The 16,251-nt window shown below is 37.0% G+C and overlaps 1 protein-coding gene across 4 annotated transcripts in view; it reads right to left on the reverse strand.

The window, feature by feature from the left end:
* Positions 1-16,251, reverse strand: part of Cadps2 (calcium dependent secretion activator 2) — a 501,414-nt gene that overhangs the window by 116,456 nt on the left and 368,707 nt on the right. For all 4 annotated transcript variants that reach the window (XM_028762525.1, XM_028762526.1, XM_028762523.1 and 1 more), the window contains exon 14: positions 7,433-7,534. In XM_028762525.1, the coding sequence (XP_028618358.1) occupies positions 7,433-7,534 (102 nt within the window). The remainder of the gene's footprint in view (positions 1-7,432; positions 7,535-16,251) is intronic.

Consider the following 16,251-nt stretch of genomic DNA (forward strand, 5'->3'; position numbering starts at 1 on the left):
TGCCCAGGAATGGTATAGCTGGGTCCTCAGGTAATGGTATGTCCAATTTTCTGAGGAACCGCCAGACTGATTTTCAGAGTGGTTGAACCAGCTTGCAATTCCACCAACAATGAAGGAATGTTCCTCTTTCTCCCCATCCTCACCAGCATCTGCTATCACCTGAGTTTTTGATCTTAGCCATTCTGGTTGATGTGAGCTGGAATCTCAGGGTTGTTTTGATTTGCATTTCCCTGACTACTAAGGATACTGAACATTTCTTTAGGTGCTTCTCAGCCATTCCTCAGTTGAGAATTCTTTGTTTAGCTCTGTACCCCATTTTTAATAGGGTTATTTGGTTGTCTGGAGTCTAATTTCTTGAGTTCTTTGTATAGATTGGATATTAGCCCTCTATCGGATGTAAAATTGGTAAAGATCTTTTGCCAATCTGTTGGTGGCCTTTTTGTCCTATTGACAGGGTCCTCTGCCTTACAGAAGCTTTGTAATTTTATGAGGTCCCATTTGTCAATTCTTGCTCTTAGAGCATAAGCCATTGGTGTTCTGTTCAGGAACTTTCCCCCTGTGCTTAAGTATTTGAGGGTCTTCCTCACCTTCTCTTCTATTAGTTTCAGTGTATCTGGTTTTATGTGAAGGTCTTTTATCCACTTGGACTTGAGCTTTGTACAAGGAGATAAGAATGGATTGATTTGCATTCTTCTACATGCTGACCACCAGTTGAAACAGCACCATTTGTTGAAAATGCTGTTCTTTTTCCACTGGAGGATTTTAGCTCCTTTGTCAAAGATCAAGTGACTATAGGTGTAGGGTTCATTTCTGGATCTTCAATTCTATTCCACTGATCTTCTTGCCTGTCTCTGTACCAATACCATGCTGTTTTTATCACTATTGCTCTGTAGTACAGTTTGAGGTCAGGGATGCTGATTCCCCCCAGAAGTTCTTTTCTTATTGAGAATAGTTTTCACTATCCTGGGTTTTTAGTTACTCCAAATGAATTTGCAAATTTCTCTTTCTATCTCTATGAAAAATTGATTTGGAATTTTGATGGGGATTGCATTGAATCTGTAGATTGCTTTTGGAAAGATGGCCATTTTTCCTATATTTATTTTGCCAGTCCACAAGCATGGAAGATCTTTCCATCTTCTGAGATCTTGTTTGATTTCTTTCTTCAGAGATTTGAAGCTCTTGTCATACAGGTCTTTCACTTGCTTGGTTCGAGTCACACTAAGGTATTTTACATTATTTTTGACTATTGTGAAGGGTGTCATTTCTCCAATTTCTTTTTCAGTCTGTTTATCCTTCGAGTAGAGGAAAGCTACTGATTTTTTTGAGTTAATTTTATATCCAGCCAATTTGCTGAAGTTGTTTATCAGGTTTAGGGGTTCTTTGGTGGATGTTTTAGGGTCACTTAAGTATACTATCATATCATCTGCAAATAGTGAAATTTTGACTTCTTCCTTTCGTATTTGTATCCCTTTGACTTCTTTTTGTTGTCTAATTGCTCTGGCTAGGACTTCCAGTACTATATTGAATAAGTAGGGGGAGAGTGGGCAGGCTGGTCTAGTCCCTGATCTTAGTGGGATAGCTTCAAGTTTCTCTCCATTTAGTTCAATGTTGGCTACTGGTTTGCTGTATATTGCTTTTACTATGTTTAGGTATGGACCTTGAATTCCTGATCTTTCCAAGACTTTTATCATGAAGCGTTGTTGAATTTTTTCAAATGCTTTCTCAGCATCTAGCGAAATGATCATGTGGTTTTTGAGTTTGTTTACATAGTGGATTACATTGATGGATTTCCGAATATTGAACCATTCCTGCATTCCTGGGATAAAGCCTACTTGATCATGATGGATGATGTTTTGATGTGTTCTTGAATCTGGTTTGTGTGAATTTTATTGAGTATTTTTGCATCAATATTCATAAGGGAGATTGGTCTGAAGTTTTCTTTCTTTGTTGGGTCTTTGTGAGGTGTAGGTATGAGCGTGATTGTAGCTTCATAGAAAGAATTGGGTAGTGTTCCTTCAGTTTCTATTCTATGGAATAGTTTGAAGAGAATTGGTAATAGGTCTTCCTTGAAGGTCTGATAGAATTCTGCACTAAAACCATCTGGTCCTGGGCTTTTTTTGGTGGGGAGACTTTTAATGATTGCTGGGGTTATGGAAGCATTTAGATGGTGTATTTGCTCCTGATTTAACTTTGGTACTTGGTATCTGTCTAGAAAATTGTCCATTTCATCCAGATTTTCCAGTTTTGTCGAGTATAGGCCTTTGTAGTAGGATCTAATGATTTTTTTGAATCTTGTCAGTTTCTGTTGTTGTGTTACCATTTTCAATTATGATTTTATTAATTAGGACACTGTCTCTGTGCCCTCTGGCTAGTCTGGCTAAGGGTTTATCTATCTTGTTGATTTTCTCAAAGAACCAGCTCCTAGTTTTATTAATATTTTGTATAGTTCTTTCTGTTTCTACTTGGTTGATTTCAGCCCTGAGTTTGATTATTTCCTGCTGAATACTCCTCTTTGGTGTGTTTGCTTGTTGTACTAGAGCTTTCAGGTGTGCTGTCAAGTTGTTAGTGTATGGTCTCTCCAGTTTCTTTTGGTAGGCACTTAGAGCTAAGAGTTTTCTTCTTAGTGCTGCTTTCATGGAGTCCCACAAATTTTGGTATGACGAGCCTTCATTTTCATTAAATTCTAAAAAGTCTTTAATTTCTTTCTTTCTTTCCTGACCAAGTCATCATTGAGTAGAGCGTTGTTCAGTTTCCATGTGTATGTGGGCTTTCCATTGTTTTTGTCATTATTAAAGACCAGCCTTAGTCTGTGGTGATCTGATAGGATACAAGGGATTATTCAATTTTTTTTTTTGTCTATTGAGGACTCTTTTGTGACCAATTATATGGTCTATTTTGGAGAAGGTACCATGAGGTGTTTAGAAAAATGTATATTCTTTTGTTTTAGGATGAAATGTTCTATAGATACCTGTGTTCTCCTGTACTTCTTTAACAGAGTTATTTATGTCCTTCTTAAAGTTCTCTATCATCATCATGAGAAGTGATTTTAATTGTGAATCCTGCTTCTCTGGTGTGATGGGGTGTCCAGGGCTTGTTATGGTGGGAGAACTGGGTTCTGATGATGCCAAGTAACTTTGGTTTCTGTTGCCTATGTTCTTGTGCTTGGCTTTTGCCATCTGGTTAACTCTAGTGCTTCCTGTACTCACTCACTCACTGTCTCTGACTGGAGCTTTTCTTTCCAGTTAATCTTGTTTGTGTCAGAACTCCACAGAGTTCAGATGTCTCTGTGATCCTGAGGTTCTAGGTGGAAGAACTCCTGGGACTCAGGCCAACTCTGGGATCCTGAAATTCTGCTCCTCTGAGTGTAGTGGTTCCTCTAGAATGGCTCAGGATATTCTGTCTTCACAGGAGCAGACCAGCTAGGTGTCTGCCCTAGCCAAAAGGACCAAACGAGGGGCAATTGAAGCCAATCTTATTCTCACTTTGGTAAATGAGTTTTACAAATAAATAAGCTAGCTTAGATCCACCCTATGATTAAAGCACCACTCCTTTCCTTATTTAAATCCAGCAGTAATATTTATTGAAATTCTATGTGCACTGTACACTTCCTCTAACAGGCCTTTTGCAATACAGATCTTGAGTCCTTTATGTTTGCTTTGACTTACCCCAAGTAATTTCTGTGTTTTAGAAAAGAGAAAAAGTTCAAGTTTTAGTTGATTCTTTTTATATTTAGACTTTATATCCTCAAACTGTATACTTGTATATTTGCTTCTTGAGTTGTCAGTTTTTGATAGGCTACCAATGTCCTGCTATGAAAGAGAATCCCTCATTGTTTATTTTTTGGGTGATGGGGATTTACCTCAGGATATTACATGTGACAGACAAGCATCACCTGCTGATCTATGTCTTCAGCCCTCAGTGCTAGGTAGTGGAGTGACCTAGAATAACTTGCATGTATTTAAATTATGAAATTTGTTTAAAATGTGACATTGTATCTGCTTTTTTAAGTGTCATCAGAGGGAAGACCTTTCGCCTACGCCAGGCAACCAGTGATTAATTTTCTATCTTTGGATGAGATTCCATGTCTAGAATCTTATCTAAGAGGATATAGTTTGTATATTTTTTAATGTGTATGTATCTTAGTTAGGGTTTTACTGCTGTGAACAGACACTATGACCAAGGCAAGTCTTATAAATGACAATATTTAATTGGATCTGGCTTGCAGGTTCATAGATTCAGTCCAGCATCATCAAGGCAGGAACATAACAGCATCCAGGCAGGCATGGTAGGAGGAGCTGAGAGTTCTACATCTTCATCTGAAGACTGCTAGTGGAAGACTCACTTCCAGGCAGCTAGGGTAAGGGTCATAAGCCCACATCTACAGTGATACGCCTAGTCCAACAAGCCACACCTCTTTTAAGTTGGTTTTTTTACTAGATATTTTCTTCATTTACATTTCAAATGTTATCCCCTTTCCTGGTTTCCCTGCCCCTCAAATCCCCCTATCCCATCTCCCCTCCCCCTGCTTCTATGAGGGTGTGCTCTCACCCACCCATCTACTCCTGCTTCCCTGCCCTGGCATTTCCCTACACTGGGGCATCGAGCCTTCATTCCTCCCATTGATACCGGACAAAAGCCACATCTCTTAATAGTTCCACTTCCTGAGCCAAGTATATACAAACCATCACAGTATGCATGCTTACTTGGCATTTCATGCCTTTGTGTTGGTGGAGGCTGTCTCACTCCATATGGACACTGTTTATCTAGTCTTCAATATTCATATGGCTAGTTTTCATTTAATTATGAACAATTTTGGTATGGAATACCACTCATTCTTTGGTCTACATGGACTTTACTTTCACTTGGGAAAACGTGTAGACATGAAATAGGTCCCATTTACAACAGGTGTTTATTATAATTTCAAGAACCCACTAACCTAGTTTCCAGAGTGGGTTTAATACCATAGCATTTCAAAGTTCCCATTTCTCAGTGTTCAGGTTTGCTGTCTTGATTTGTATCTATGCTAAGAGGCTTTTGCTTGTTTTTAAGGCTGGATTGGAACTCCTCATTCTCTTTCTTCAGCCCTTCAAAGTGTTCGGACTCCAGGCTTGGGCCACCATTCAGGACCTGACTCCAGTTTTGAGCTGTACTTCCCTCTTGAATGATAAGATTTCCTTTTCCCCAGCATGCACTTTTTCATCCTTTCTGCTTAGTGAATTTCGCCATTTGTGGTTATCCTTTACTATTCCAGTTATGTTGAGGCTGAATAATACCAATTATGGGGACAAGGGAAAAGAAAAGGGCCTTAACTCTAGAATCCCTTCGAAGCCTCTGGCTAAGTCAGAGGCAAACCAAGGTTTCCAACACAAGGTTTGCTGCAGGGACATTATTTCTTCTGTATGGTGATATTTTCAGAGAAGAATGTTAAAATGGCAGTAAATAACACATAAGACTTTATATGGTGATTTCCCTTCCCTAGCTGTAAACTACACATTTCTAAGAATCTCACCAGAAACCCCATTTAAGGTAAAACACAGTCTTAACTTTTATGCAATCCTATTGATGATGGTTTTTAACTTATCAATTGAAATCCCACCCATGGTACCTTCAGAGTCACTCTATAGTGTTCTTTATTTAAAAAAGAGACTGAAAAAGGAGAAGAATGTTCTTAACAACCTTTGAGATGTCGCTTGGAGACCACCAGGAGTGTCTATGCATCTAGAGTTGAAACAGTCGACTCTGGAGAAGTCCACATCCACATTTGTGGGAGTGCCTTCTTATTTTACTATTTTTTAATAAACTAGCCTTGTTTTATATGGTCCCATCCTTAAATTTCTTTCTGTGGTGAAGTCAAAGTTCAGTTTTTGCTGAGGTTTATAGAACTACAGGAGAACAGTTGTACCCTCTGGAAGTTCTCATAAATTTAACCTCTCAATGGTGTGTACTTATGTTACATGCATAACATTTTCATACCATCTCTAGAGTTCTTACTTCAAGTGTTATTTTAACTTCTCAGTCTCATTTTTGATAGATACCTTGGCTTTTTAAACTTCTCTAAAGACTTCAGTAACATTCTCCCACTTTCCCTTTCCCCATCCAAATTTTGCTGTTTCCAAATAGTCATCTCCCTTTGTTAGTCACATGCCATGGGCTGTTCCCCCATATTAAATACTTTTCTCAAATGTCTGTTGAACATGTGTGATCATGTATATTATTAGAAAATGAAAAGAAGCTGTGTGCATATAGGCCGATCTTAAAGACGACAGTCCTTGAGGAAGGTGCTTCTTACTAAGATGTTAGGGAAGTCTTAACTATCTAAAGGTGTAGGCTTTTGCTCTTGGGCTAGTGAAACCCTTAGGAGAAGATGCTTGTAACAAGTAAGCCTAAATAGCTGCTAGCTTTGGGACAGTCAGGTATATGAGTTGGGAGAGGCATGTTATTATCAACGTTTTACAACAGAAGTTCCTTATTGAATAAGATCTTCCTATTGTAACTTTTGGCCATGGGTGATGTTTCTGTTCCCTCCACCTCAGTCCAGGTACCATCACCTTCTCTGGGGAATTAACTAAAGTAGATTAATATTGGCATGGGAAAGCTGTATTGATAAAGAACACTGGGGTACACATACTCTTTAGCGGGTTTATAAATCATTCTTCACTCTCAAATTGAAATAACAAGTTGGTGGGAATGTATAACTATAGTTTCTGATTTTTTTTGAAATGATTCCAAATTGTGTAAGTACAACATGCTAGAGATTCTATAAGATATAATTAATTGATGTAACAATAGTTCATACAGTCTAATAAGAGTGGTAATAGAAGAAAATACATTAGCATATTTTTACTTATGTTTCTAACCATTGGGTTCTTTGAGACTACCTAAAACCAGGGCAATAATAGCGTCTAGCTGTTTATCTTTCATTCTGCCAATGATTCTTAGTATTGAAGTCCAATCACTCAGAACAAGGAGCACTAGGTGCTATGATTTATGTTGTGAATATAAAGACATCTAATAGATTAAACAATGAAACTATTAACCATGTTACACCTGGACAAGTGGAAAACACATATGATTGTTAAAATACTCGAGACTATTCTTCAGCGGAAAAATTGGGAATACCCCCACTGTAGGAAACTCCTTGTCTGGTAGGATAGAGGAAAGAAAGAGGAGTCTTCAGAACTGAGATGAAAAAACTACACAAGGATGAAAATGCTGAGGAAAAGCATGAGCTACAGCTGACACCACAGCAGGAAGCTACAAAAACAGTGGAAACAAATGACCGCAGAATGAAGACTGGATCATACACTGCACGCTATTGGAACCTACTGGTAACTGAGTAGTGGCAAGAAGATTTAACATAAACAATGTCTTGGAGGATGGAGGATAAAGCCCAACTGGAAAGACAGATACTTGGCTCAAACAAAATACACACCTGAAGTGGCTGATCTGGTTTTCTAAGAGCGAAGAAAGTCGGTCTTTTATCTCCTCAAATCTTTCTTTCTCTTCCACTGAAACTGTTCCAATCCCATCAGGCCTGAAAAAGAAATAAGAGTCAGCAATTTGTATTAAGAGATTACTTACCTTGAAAGATTTTTATATACACAAATATATCCCTAAATCATCCAAAGAATCAAGTAAAAGGCACGTTAGCATTAGCTGTGTTCACACCGGAAATTTAATGGAAGTATTTGCAGCCATTTACTTCGGTTTTGACCTAGGATGAATGGAATGGGTTTATTCTCTTAGACAGCCTTCAAGGTAAATGCGACAATAAATAGTTCCCAGATACACAGAAAACAATAACTAGTCCTTGAAAATCTAGGGAAAATGTTCTCTAGTGGAATTAAACATCTGACCAATTAAATGCCTATTCCCTGAATGGACTATTATAAAAACAGACTGAATGCCAGTGGAAATATCTTAACTGCTTCTTTTCCAAATGGAAGTGTACAAAACACGAGGCTGAAGATACTTAAATTTTGTAAGGAACAGAAATTTTGGATAAATATGTGTGCCTGAAACTAGTAGATAAGATGCCTTTAGCAAATTATATTTAGAAAATTCTCAAAAAATTCTGTATCTGGTTGTAAAGCAGTCATGTGAAATTTGAGAACATAAAGTCAAACTGTCCAGGCTAATTCAGAGGGGAAAACACATTCATCTTATATTTGCTTTAAACCTTATATACTTAAGAATATCTTTGGTTCTTGAATGGGCAGCAGGCATTTTCCTCATTAGCTTATTTTTAACTGATTATATTTCCTTAAAGATGTGCACTCATTATTCTAAGTATTAATACTAATACTTATGTATACAATAGGTAACAACAAGAATTATTAAATGTAAAGAGAAATGGTTGGAATTACTTTACAAACAAGGTTTTAATTTGAAACTTCCCGTTTGTGTGTGTATGTGCATGAATATATATTTCACGCTTGTTAACTAGTCAATTAGGACAAAAGCAATTAATTTCAAAGTTACACTTGAACCTTATTGACATAATGATCTTCTAGTCACATCTAAGCATCATTTAAGTATGAGGACTTTGTTCTTATGTACAATAAATAATTTGTTACTTCAGAAATTTACATGCTGTTGGGATTTCGTCTTTGAAAACATTTCTTCCAATTATAATTAATTTCTAAACAAGGTAATATCTAATTTTACATTTAGAATAACACATCAGTTACGTTTATCATGTAAGAATGGATTTTGAATGTTAATTATGGAAAAACTAATAACAAAACACTGGCATTGGTTTTGCATGTAGGAGGGAGAAAATGTCAACGGGTAAGTTATCCAGCAGGCAACTACATTTTAATGCTGGTGTTTTGTATTAAATGAATCAAATGTTTTCACATAACTGTTTCAAAATCATGTTTTACTAAGCTAATGTTAATACAAAAACCAGTTTTATTAATCATTAGTAACCATTTGGGACAATGATCACAAAAAATATCGCTTCACTTCAGTGTTTTGGTTTCGTTTTCTTAAAGACAGGGTTGCATGTATCCCATGCTGGTCTCAATTGGCCTATGTGGCCAAAAGTGTCTTTGAATTCCTGATCTGTCTCCCAAGTGCCAATTACAGGCGCTCTTGTGCTGGTCACGTGGCTCTCAGAGATGAGCCTAGAGCCTTGTGTGTGTTAGGCAAGCACTGTATTGGCTCTATACCTCCAGTACCACTTGAGAGTTTTATATAAGTCATTAACCTGATATTAGGGTTAATTTGGGTATTCAGATTCAACTAGCCCTAGAGAATGTTGCTACACAGATGACAACAAGATATTGGTTAGTTACAGCAGGCCTTGACAATTTGGTAAAAGACCAAGGAGTTTCACATTTGGATGATGAGCATGGCTCTCTGGCAGATATGGTGAATTTGAATGCCTATTCTTGTTTCAACTGCCTGATGACATCACGATTGGCAGTGATAGAGTACTGCTTACCTGGCAGGGTAGAATAGGGTTTCAGGTAAGGAACAGTGAGAGAGATGAGGCATGGAAGGGTTTGCATCAAGATTCGAGGGGATAAATAGCACAATGCACAGTGAAACACTGTCAGTCTGCCAACTTCGTTACTACCAAGTACAAATCAAACAGGCAAAATACACTGGGTGATGTGAACTTGCCTTTATCTACCCCCTCCTCTTTATGTGCACTGTATAAGGAAAACTACTGAATATTAGGAAAATGAGGTAGCCTTCTAATCTAGGTTATCAGTAATGAATGACAATTGGCTGCAATCAAGCCTTGGGAGGGAAAGCTTAAGGACTTTAATAATAAAGGCAAGTGATTCTTGTGTCATCAACAATGTTCTAGTAACTCTTGTCAAAAGAAACATTAGAATTCTTAATTACAGAATATAAATTATGTACTCAGAATTGGACAAGATGTTTTACCTGCAGAATAACAGACTGTTCCCTATAGTCCTGTCTGTACTTTCCAAGAGAGGAGGAGGTTCAGGGAGGTGAAGTTACTTCTCTGAAACTGCAGAAGCCAGAGACTGGACTTGAACCTGGGTTTCCTATAATTTGAAACCAGTGTTCTCAAGTACTCATACCTTATTTGCTTTCTCTTTTCTTCTCTTAAAAAACAATGCAGACCAGAAAATAAAGTCCTCCTGAACTCTAGGGTATTTGATTAGCAATACTGCAGGAAGCATTTTAAATATTTGTATTTATACCAGATATTTCCTTCATTACTTATGCACGGTAGAAAGCATAAAACCTAGCAAGTTTAAAAACAATGCCTCTTACCCACTTACTGACAACATTCACAATGAAAGCCCTAAGGCCTTGCCTTTTTTTTTAAAGATTTACTTATTTATTTAAGGTACGTGAGTACACTGTCGTTTTCTTCAGACACACCAGAAGAAGGCATTGGATTCCATTACAGATGGTTGTGAGCTACCATGTGGTTGCTGGGAATTGAACTCAGGACTCCTGGAAGAGTAGTCAGTGCTCTTAACAGGTGAACAATCTCTCCAGCTCCCCAAAACCTTGCTTTTTCAGACATCATAAGTGATGTATTCACAGAAGCCCTGAGAAAAATCTTAAACCAGTTATAGTTTATGAATGAGTTTTAGTAGCATTAGAATAATAGTGTTTTTATTTAATTATTATTTTATGCATATGAATATTTTGAGCACATGTATGCCTGTGTTCTACATGCATGCTCGGAGACCAGAAGAGTGCCTTGGATGCTCTGGAACTGGAGTTATAGATAGTTGTGAGCTGTCATGTGTGTGCTAGGAAGCAAACCTGGGTCCTCTGGCAGAGCAGCTCGTGCTTCTATCCACTGAGCTACCTCTCAAATCACTACGATTTTTTTTTTAAATAAAGATTATAGATTTATTAGAATTCAACCATCCCCACACTGGATTTGCCACTGTTCTTGTGGGGCCAGCCGTGACTAGCTAGCTATCCTTGGCACTGCTCCAGGCCTCTGGATCTTGTTCCTTCAACCCTGTCTTTGTCAAGTACTAGAAATATTACTATGTTGTTTTTGTTTTTTTGAGACAGGGTTTCTCTGTATAGCCCTGGCTGTGGAATATTACTATTTATGAATACTTTTACATTTCTTTTTGGCTCAAGTCACTGTAAACAATCACACCATTACAGCTTTAAAAGTCAGAGCGTTTATATTGGTCTATGACATGATCACCGATCCCGTTCCTTATTCGTCTGTCCTCCCCCTCCAGCCTCTTAATTGGTCTTCACCGTCCTATATGAAGACTTAACTTCTCATCTTCACAGCCTGCTCCCAGAGCTCCCCCCCCCCATGAATACTGTACATAGGCCACTTGCTATTATGACATAAATTACAAACTAATTCTTAATGCTTTCCCTCTTTATCTCTGATATCTAACAAGCTGGCTGAAAGACTATTCTGTGTAAACATACTGATGAAACAAAGGGATGCAACTCAATGTAAGATTAGCTGGACAAGGTACGAGAGCACAGGAACCGTGCTACCCTTCCAAAGGCTAGACAATGCTCGCCATTCCTTAGTAGTATTAGCAGATAGATATATATCTCACAGAACCGTATAATAGATAGGAAGTTTTGTTAAAGGCAAACAGGAGCAGGGGTTTAGCTGAAGTACTCTGGGTAAAAGCACTCTAAAAAAGGGAAACATCTGTTTAGACTTAGAAGAAAATCTCTCGTGTTTACTTGTCATTTTTGTTATATTCAAATTAATTTACTTTAAATCTCAAGTAGGTAATTCTTCTCCTGAGGTATAAAAGGGAAAAATAATGATACATCCTTCACATTGGTAAAAAGACTGGTCAAATGTGGTGATTTAAAATTCTAATGTAAGTGAATAATTTCCTGACCCGAATGTTAACTGTGGTTTAACTCTATGGCTGACAGACATTAAAGTAGTATTTAGAAGAAAATGTATTGTCATGGATCAAGATTTAATATTCACAGTTTTTCCTTCATGGCTTATATTAATTTAAGTAGTAAGATTTCAATAAAAAGCAGTGTGCTCTGTGAAAGAGGCTTGAGTCACAAGCAAAGTATTAAACATAGATTGTAAGTGGAAATCTTTTTAATTACAGATGAAGTCAAACTATGATAGAGAGCTTCTTCTTGTATTGTAAGCAACTAAATAATAAATATAGTTGTGTCCATGTTTATCATATTCCAAATATTACCAAATAACAAAACTCATACCCTAGAATCTTCTGCCACCAACTGAGTCTGTTCTTTCATGTGGCTACATATCACGTTCTTTTATCAAAAAAACTACCATACACACACACACACACACACACACACACACACACACACACACACGTCTGTATACACAGATACTTATATGTACATAATATCTGCATAGAGGCAGTGAAAAACACTTCTTAATTTGAAATGCAGATCCATTACCATAACTCATGAGTGTTACATAGTTTTGACAATTCTTCTGTGGAATAAAGTATTTTCAACTTGTAGTATTAGTCAACAAGGCAGATTATGATGTTGCATGACACTGTTCTTGAGGAGGAGTCATAAACAAGTGTCTATTTACCCACGACAGAGAAGTAATAACAGACCAAGTCTGAGTTTTATGTGTCAGTGGTTATTTACAGTAACAGAAAAAAACGCAGATAGCCAAAGGCACCAAAAGGTCACCTTAGTATGGGTGACAACTTATAAAACCTGGAAACACCACACAACTGTCTCTTTGAGGCAGTTCAGATGGTCTGAGCCTCTTCAAAGCAGCTGAGCTTATCGGAGAATATCTCTCAACAGTTCTTTTCACTTATGGAAGCTTAAGCAATGAGAGACCTACTGTTTGGTCAGTTTCAGGGAATTCCTGGGGCTTTTGTGTTGTTTAATCCCAGGGCTTAATGAGAGCCCCTACAGGATGGAATGTTTTTGAATATAAAACATCCTTAGTCTCAATCAGCTTCCCATCAAGATGGAGGTTTATCTCCAAGGAAATGGCCTTACAACAGTGATTAAAAGTAGAAAAAATATTCATATACAATAGACATCTTGTCTTGCCTTTTTTCCACCAGTAAATGTAAACTACAGATAAGGAAGTTGACTTAAAAACCATAACATAGGGAGCTGGAGTGATGGCTCAGTGGTTTAGAGCACTGGCTGCTTATCCAGACATCCTGAGTTCAATTCCCAGTAATCACATGGTGGCTCACCATCTATAATGTGATCTGATTCCCTTTTTTGTTTGATGCTCTCTGTCATGCAGACACACATGCAAATAAAGTGTTCATATACATAAATATATAAATCTTAAGAAAACATGATAGGAAAGAGAGGAATATACAATAAGTGCCTACAAAGGAAAAGGAAGGCTAATTACTTTCCAGTTTTCAAAAAGTCTGAAAGAAAATGGGACAAAAATGGGTTATAGCATTCAGTGTTCAGGTAGAAAAGAAAGTTAAGTGTCTAGCTAAATATTCAGATATGGATGGGAAAGAAGTACAATTTCATTTTCTTTGCTTGTGGAATTTGCTGTTCACATATTCTAGACTTCTTTTTCACAGCAAAAAAATTCCTAGAGGCAAATAAGTTTTGCATCTTTAAGACCCATTTATGTACAATTTTGAGCACAAATGATTGCTCTCCACATTTTCTAAAACACTTCCTAAAGGACAATGATTCCTGGAGACATTCTATAAGCACAGAATGAATAGATCCAAGCCACCTTCTATACAACACGAATCATGCTGTTCTCTCCAAAGTTCACAGTAAAATTGTATGAAGTAACTGAGATGTCTATTGGCAGTGGAATCTGTTGAAATTTAAGTAGTACTTCTAAAAATCACTTAACTAAGGGGTTCCTCTTAATTACTGCTTAAAAATCACCACCTAGGATCCAAGAACTCATGTTTTATTTTCGAAAACTACTATATATTTTCACGGTCATTTCCAGCTGGACAGCTTCTAGGTATTTGAGGGAATAAGTGAGCCTCAAATCTCTAAGCATAAACAGAGACCAAGTGCTTGGAAACCATGGATTGAATTAATAGGCAAAAAGCAATGTTATTTAGAAGACAGATTGATTTTATCAATGATATGAATTTCTTCCAAACTCCTACCACCCATCAGGTAAGTCTGTGCATCTTGGTTTGGTGAACTATGATTAAGAGTTTATTTGCAAGCAACGAGAAGGCAAATGTTACAGTGTAGGGTGCTTTGGGATTCTTACAGGCTTTCCTGTCACCTGTGTTCTCCTCTGAGGAATGTATGACATCTTACTTTCCCCTAGAGAGAGTGAGAAGGGAAGAGACACCTAGAGGGTGGTATTTCTGAATTGTCAATTCTGCCTGCAGCACAGCAGGGAAAGCCACTTTGCACTTGGTGTATTTCCCACCAATATCCATTTGTGAACAGAATGGAAGGGACAGGGCGTCATAGCGCGAGAATAGGAGTGGTGGGGGATGATGAAGACAAGGGACAGTAACCCCCTTCTTACTTTCTGAACCTGCTACACTTCCTATTGTTTCAATCAGAATGACCTAGCATTTGGATGAGTGTGCATTACCGAGACAGTGTTGTTTCCTGTTCTGAAGTTATATTTATATCCATGCCTTCTTACTGAGATGGGAGAAATGACATTCTATAAGAAAAAGTGTGAAGAAGAAAATCTGAATTCATAGTCTCTTTCTCTCTTTTATAAGAGCTCTTTATTATTTTTTTTAATTAAAATATAATTAAATTATTTACTCCTTCCTTTTCCTGCCTCCAGACCTTCTCATGCAAGTCTCAACTTTCTTTTTAAAGAGACCACTCTCTTATAATTCTTTCTTTGCATTTTGTGGTACATTCCGATGTCTTGAAGATTGTGACATTAAAAGATACTTCTACACTGAAAGTAGAAATTAGAGTTTTTAAAGACATAAGACTTGATGGAGTTTCTAGGTTGTGCCAAAGACAAAGAGTTATTTGCTAGCTAGTTTCCCTTGGGAACAAACAACACAACATATTTTTTTTTAGACCAATTCAAACTAAAAGCACTGATGTACATACTCTAGAATTCAAGAGAAACAAAATGTCAAGAGAATTTGAATTAAAAATAGAAAGAAGATCTCTACATAGAGTTATTTGATATCTATCCTTATCTATCTATCTATCTATCTATCTATCTATCTATCTATCTATCTATCACCTATCTACATCTATCATCTATTTGTTTAAATATCAATCAATCAGTCATTGGCTCCCTTATATTTTATATTGTATTTTAAAATATAATGTGTTTTAAATACCTTTATAGACAACTAGAGACAAGGAATTCATATCTCAAACAGGGTGAATCAAAAGAAATCCAGTTACCCCAGACTAGCACAGATGGATCACAAATCCACACAGAAACCACTGAGAAAGAATGAAAAGAGGTATCATACACATTGGTATATTATAACGAACCTGTCTATCTTCTCAGACTCCCTTGTAAAAGCACAGGCAGAGAACAGAATGTTAATTACATTTCAAAGCAATAAAGGTATTTAGAAAAATTAGCAATGTCTTCAGATTCTGAGGGAAAATGATCATTAGCATATCACTGTACACACAGCAAAGCTTCCTTTAAAGGACAGGGTGAAAGAAAGGAATTTCCAGGTAGAAATATTCATTAACTATGGATGCTCTTATGGAAAGTTTCAAAGAATTATACCTTAGGGCATAGTAATTTTTAAAAATTTTATTAATCAACATAAGCAAATATTTATTATAAAATATTAAAAATAATACCTAACAAGTTATATAGTAAGAAAACAAATTATACAGTTGGAAACCATACAGTACAAGCTCATAAGCAAGGAAGGTAGTGAAGAGTTAAGGAGAAGTTATCTCATCTTGCATGAAACGCCAAATGCACAAACTCATACGAGACAAAAGGAAAGAGTAAGTGAAAATAATTGTGTAAATAATATTAACACAAAATCAACACTAGTTATGATAAAGGTCTCTAGTAATGTTCACAGGTAGACTGGAGAATTTCAAGATTTACTATACATAGTAAAACTGCCTCAAAACAAAAAGGAAGACCCACAGAAATAGAAGAAGGCATAATAGCAATGACAGGTCTCTACACACCATGATCATAATCCCATATATATAACAGGCACAATTTGGAAAGGGCTAGAGGACATGAACCATATGGGTTCTGCTTGCACTAACTACTTCAAGGTAAAAAGCAACAGGAAACATTTTTGAAGCATCTTTAGAATTTTGATATTTGACACATACTTAGCCATAAATGAAATCGCCACAACTTAT

The sequence above is a fragment of the Grammomys surdaster genome, unplaced genomic scaffold (assembly GCF_004785775.1).
Source record: "Grammomys surdaster isolate TR1022 unplaced genomic scaffold, NIH_TR_1.0 134, whole genome shotgun sequence".
NCBI classification, from domain to species: domain Eukaryota; kingdom Metazoa; phylum Chordata; class Mammalia; order Rodentia; family Muridae; genus Grammomys; species Grammomys surdaster.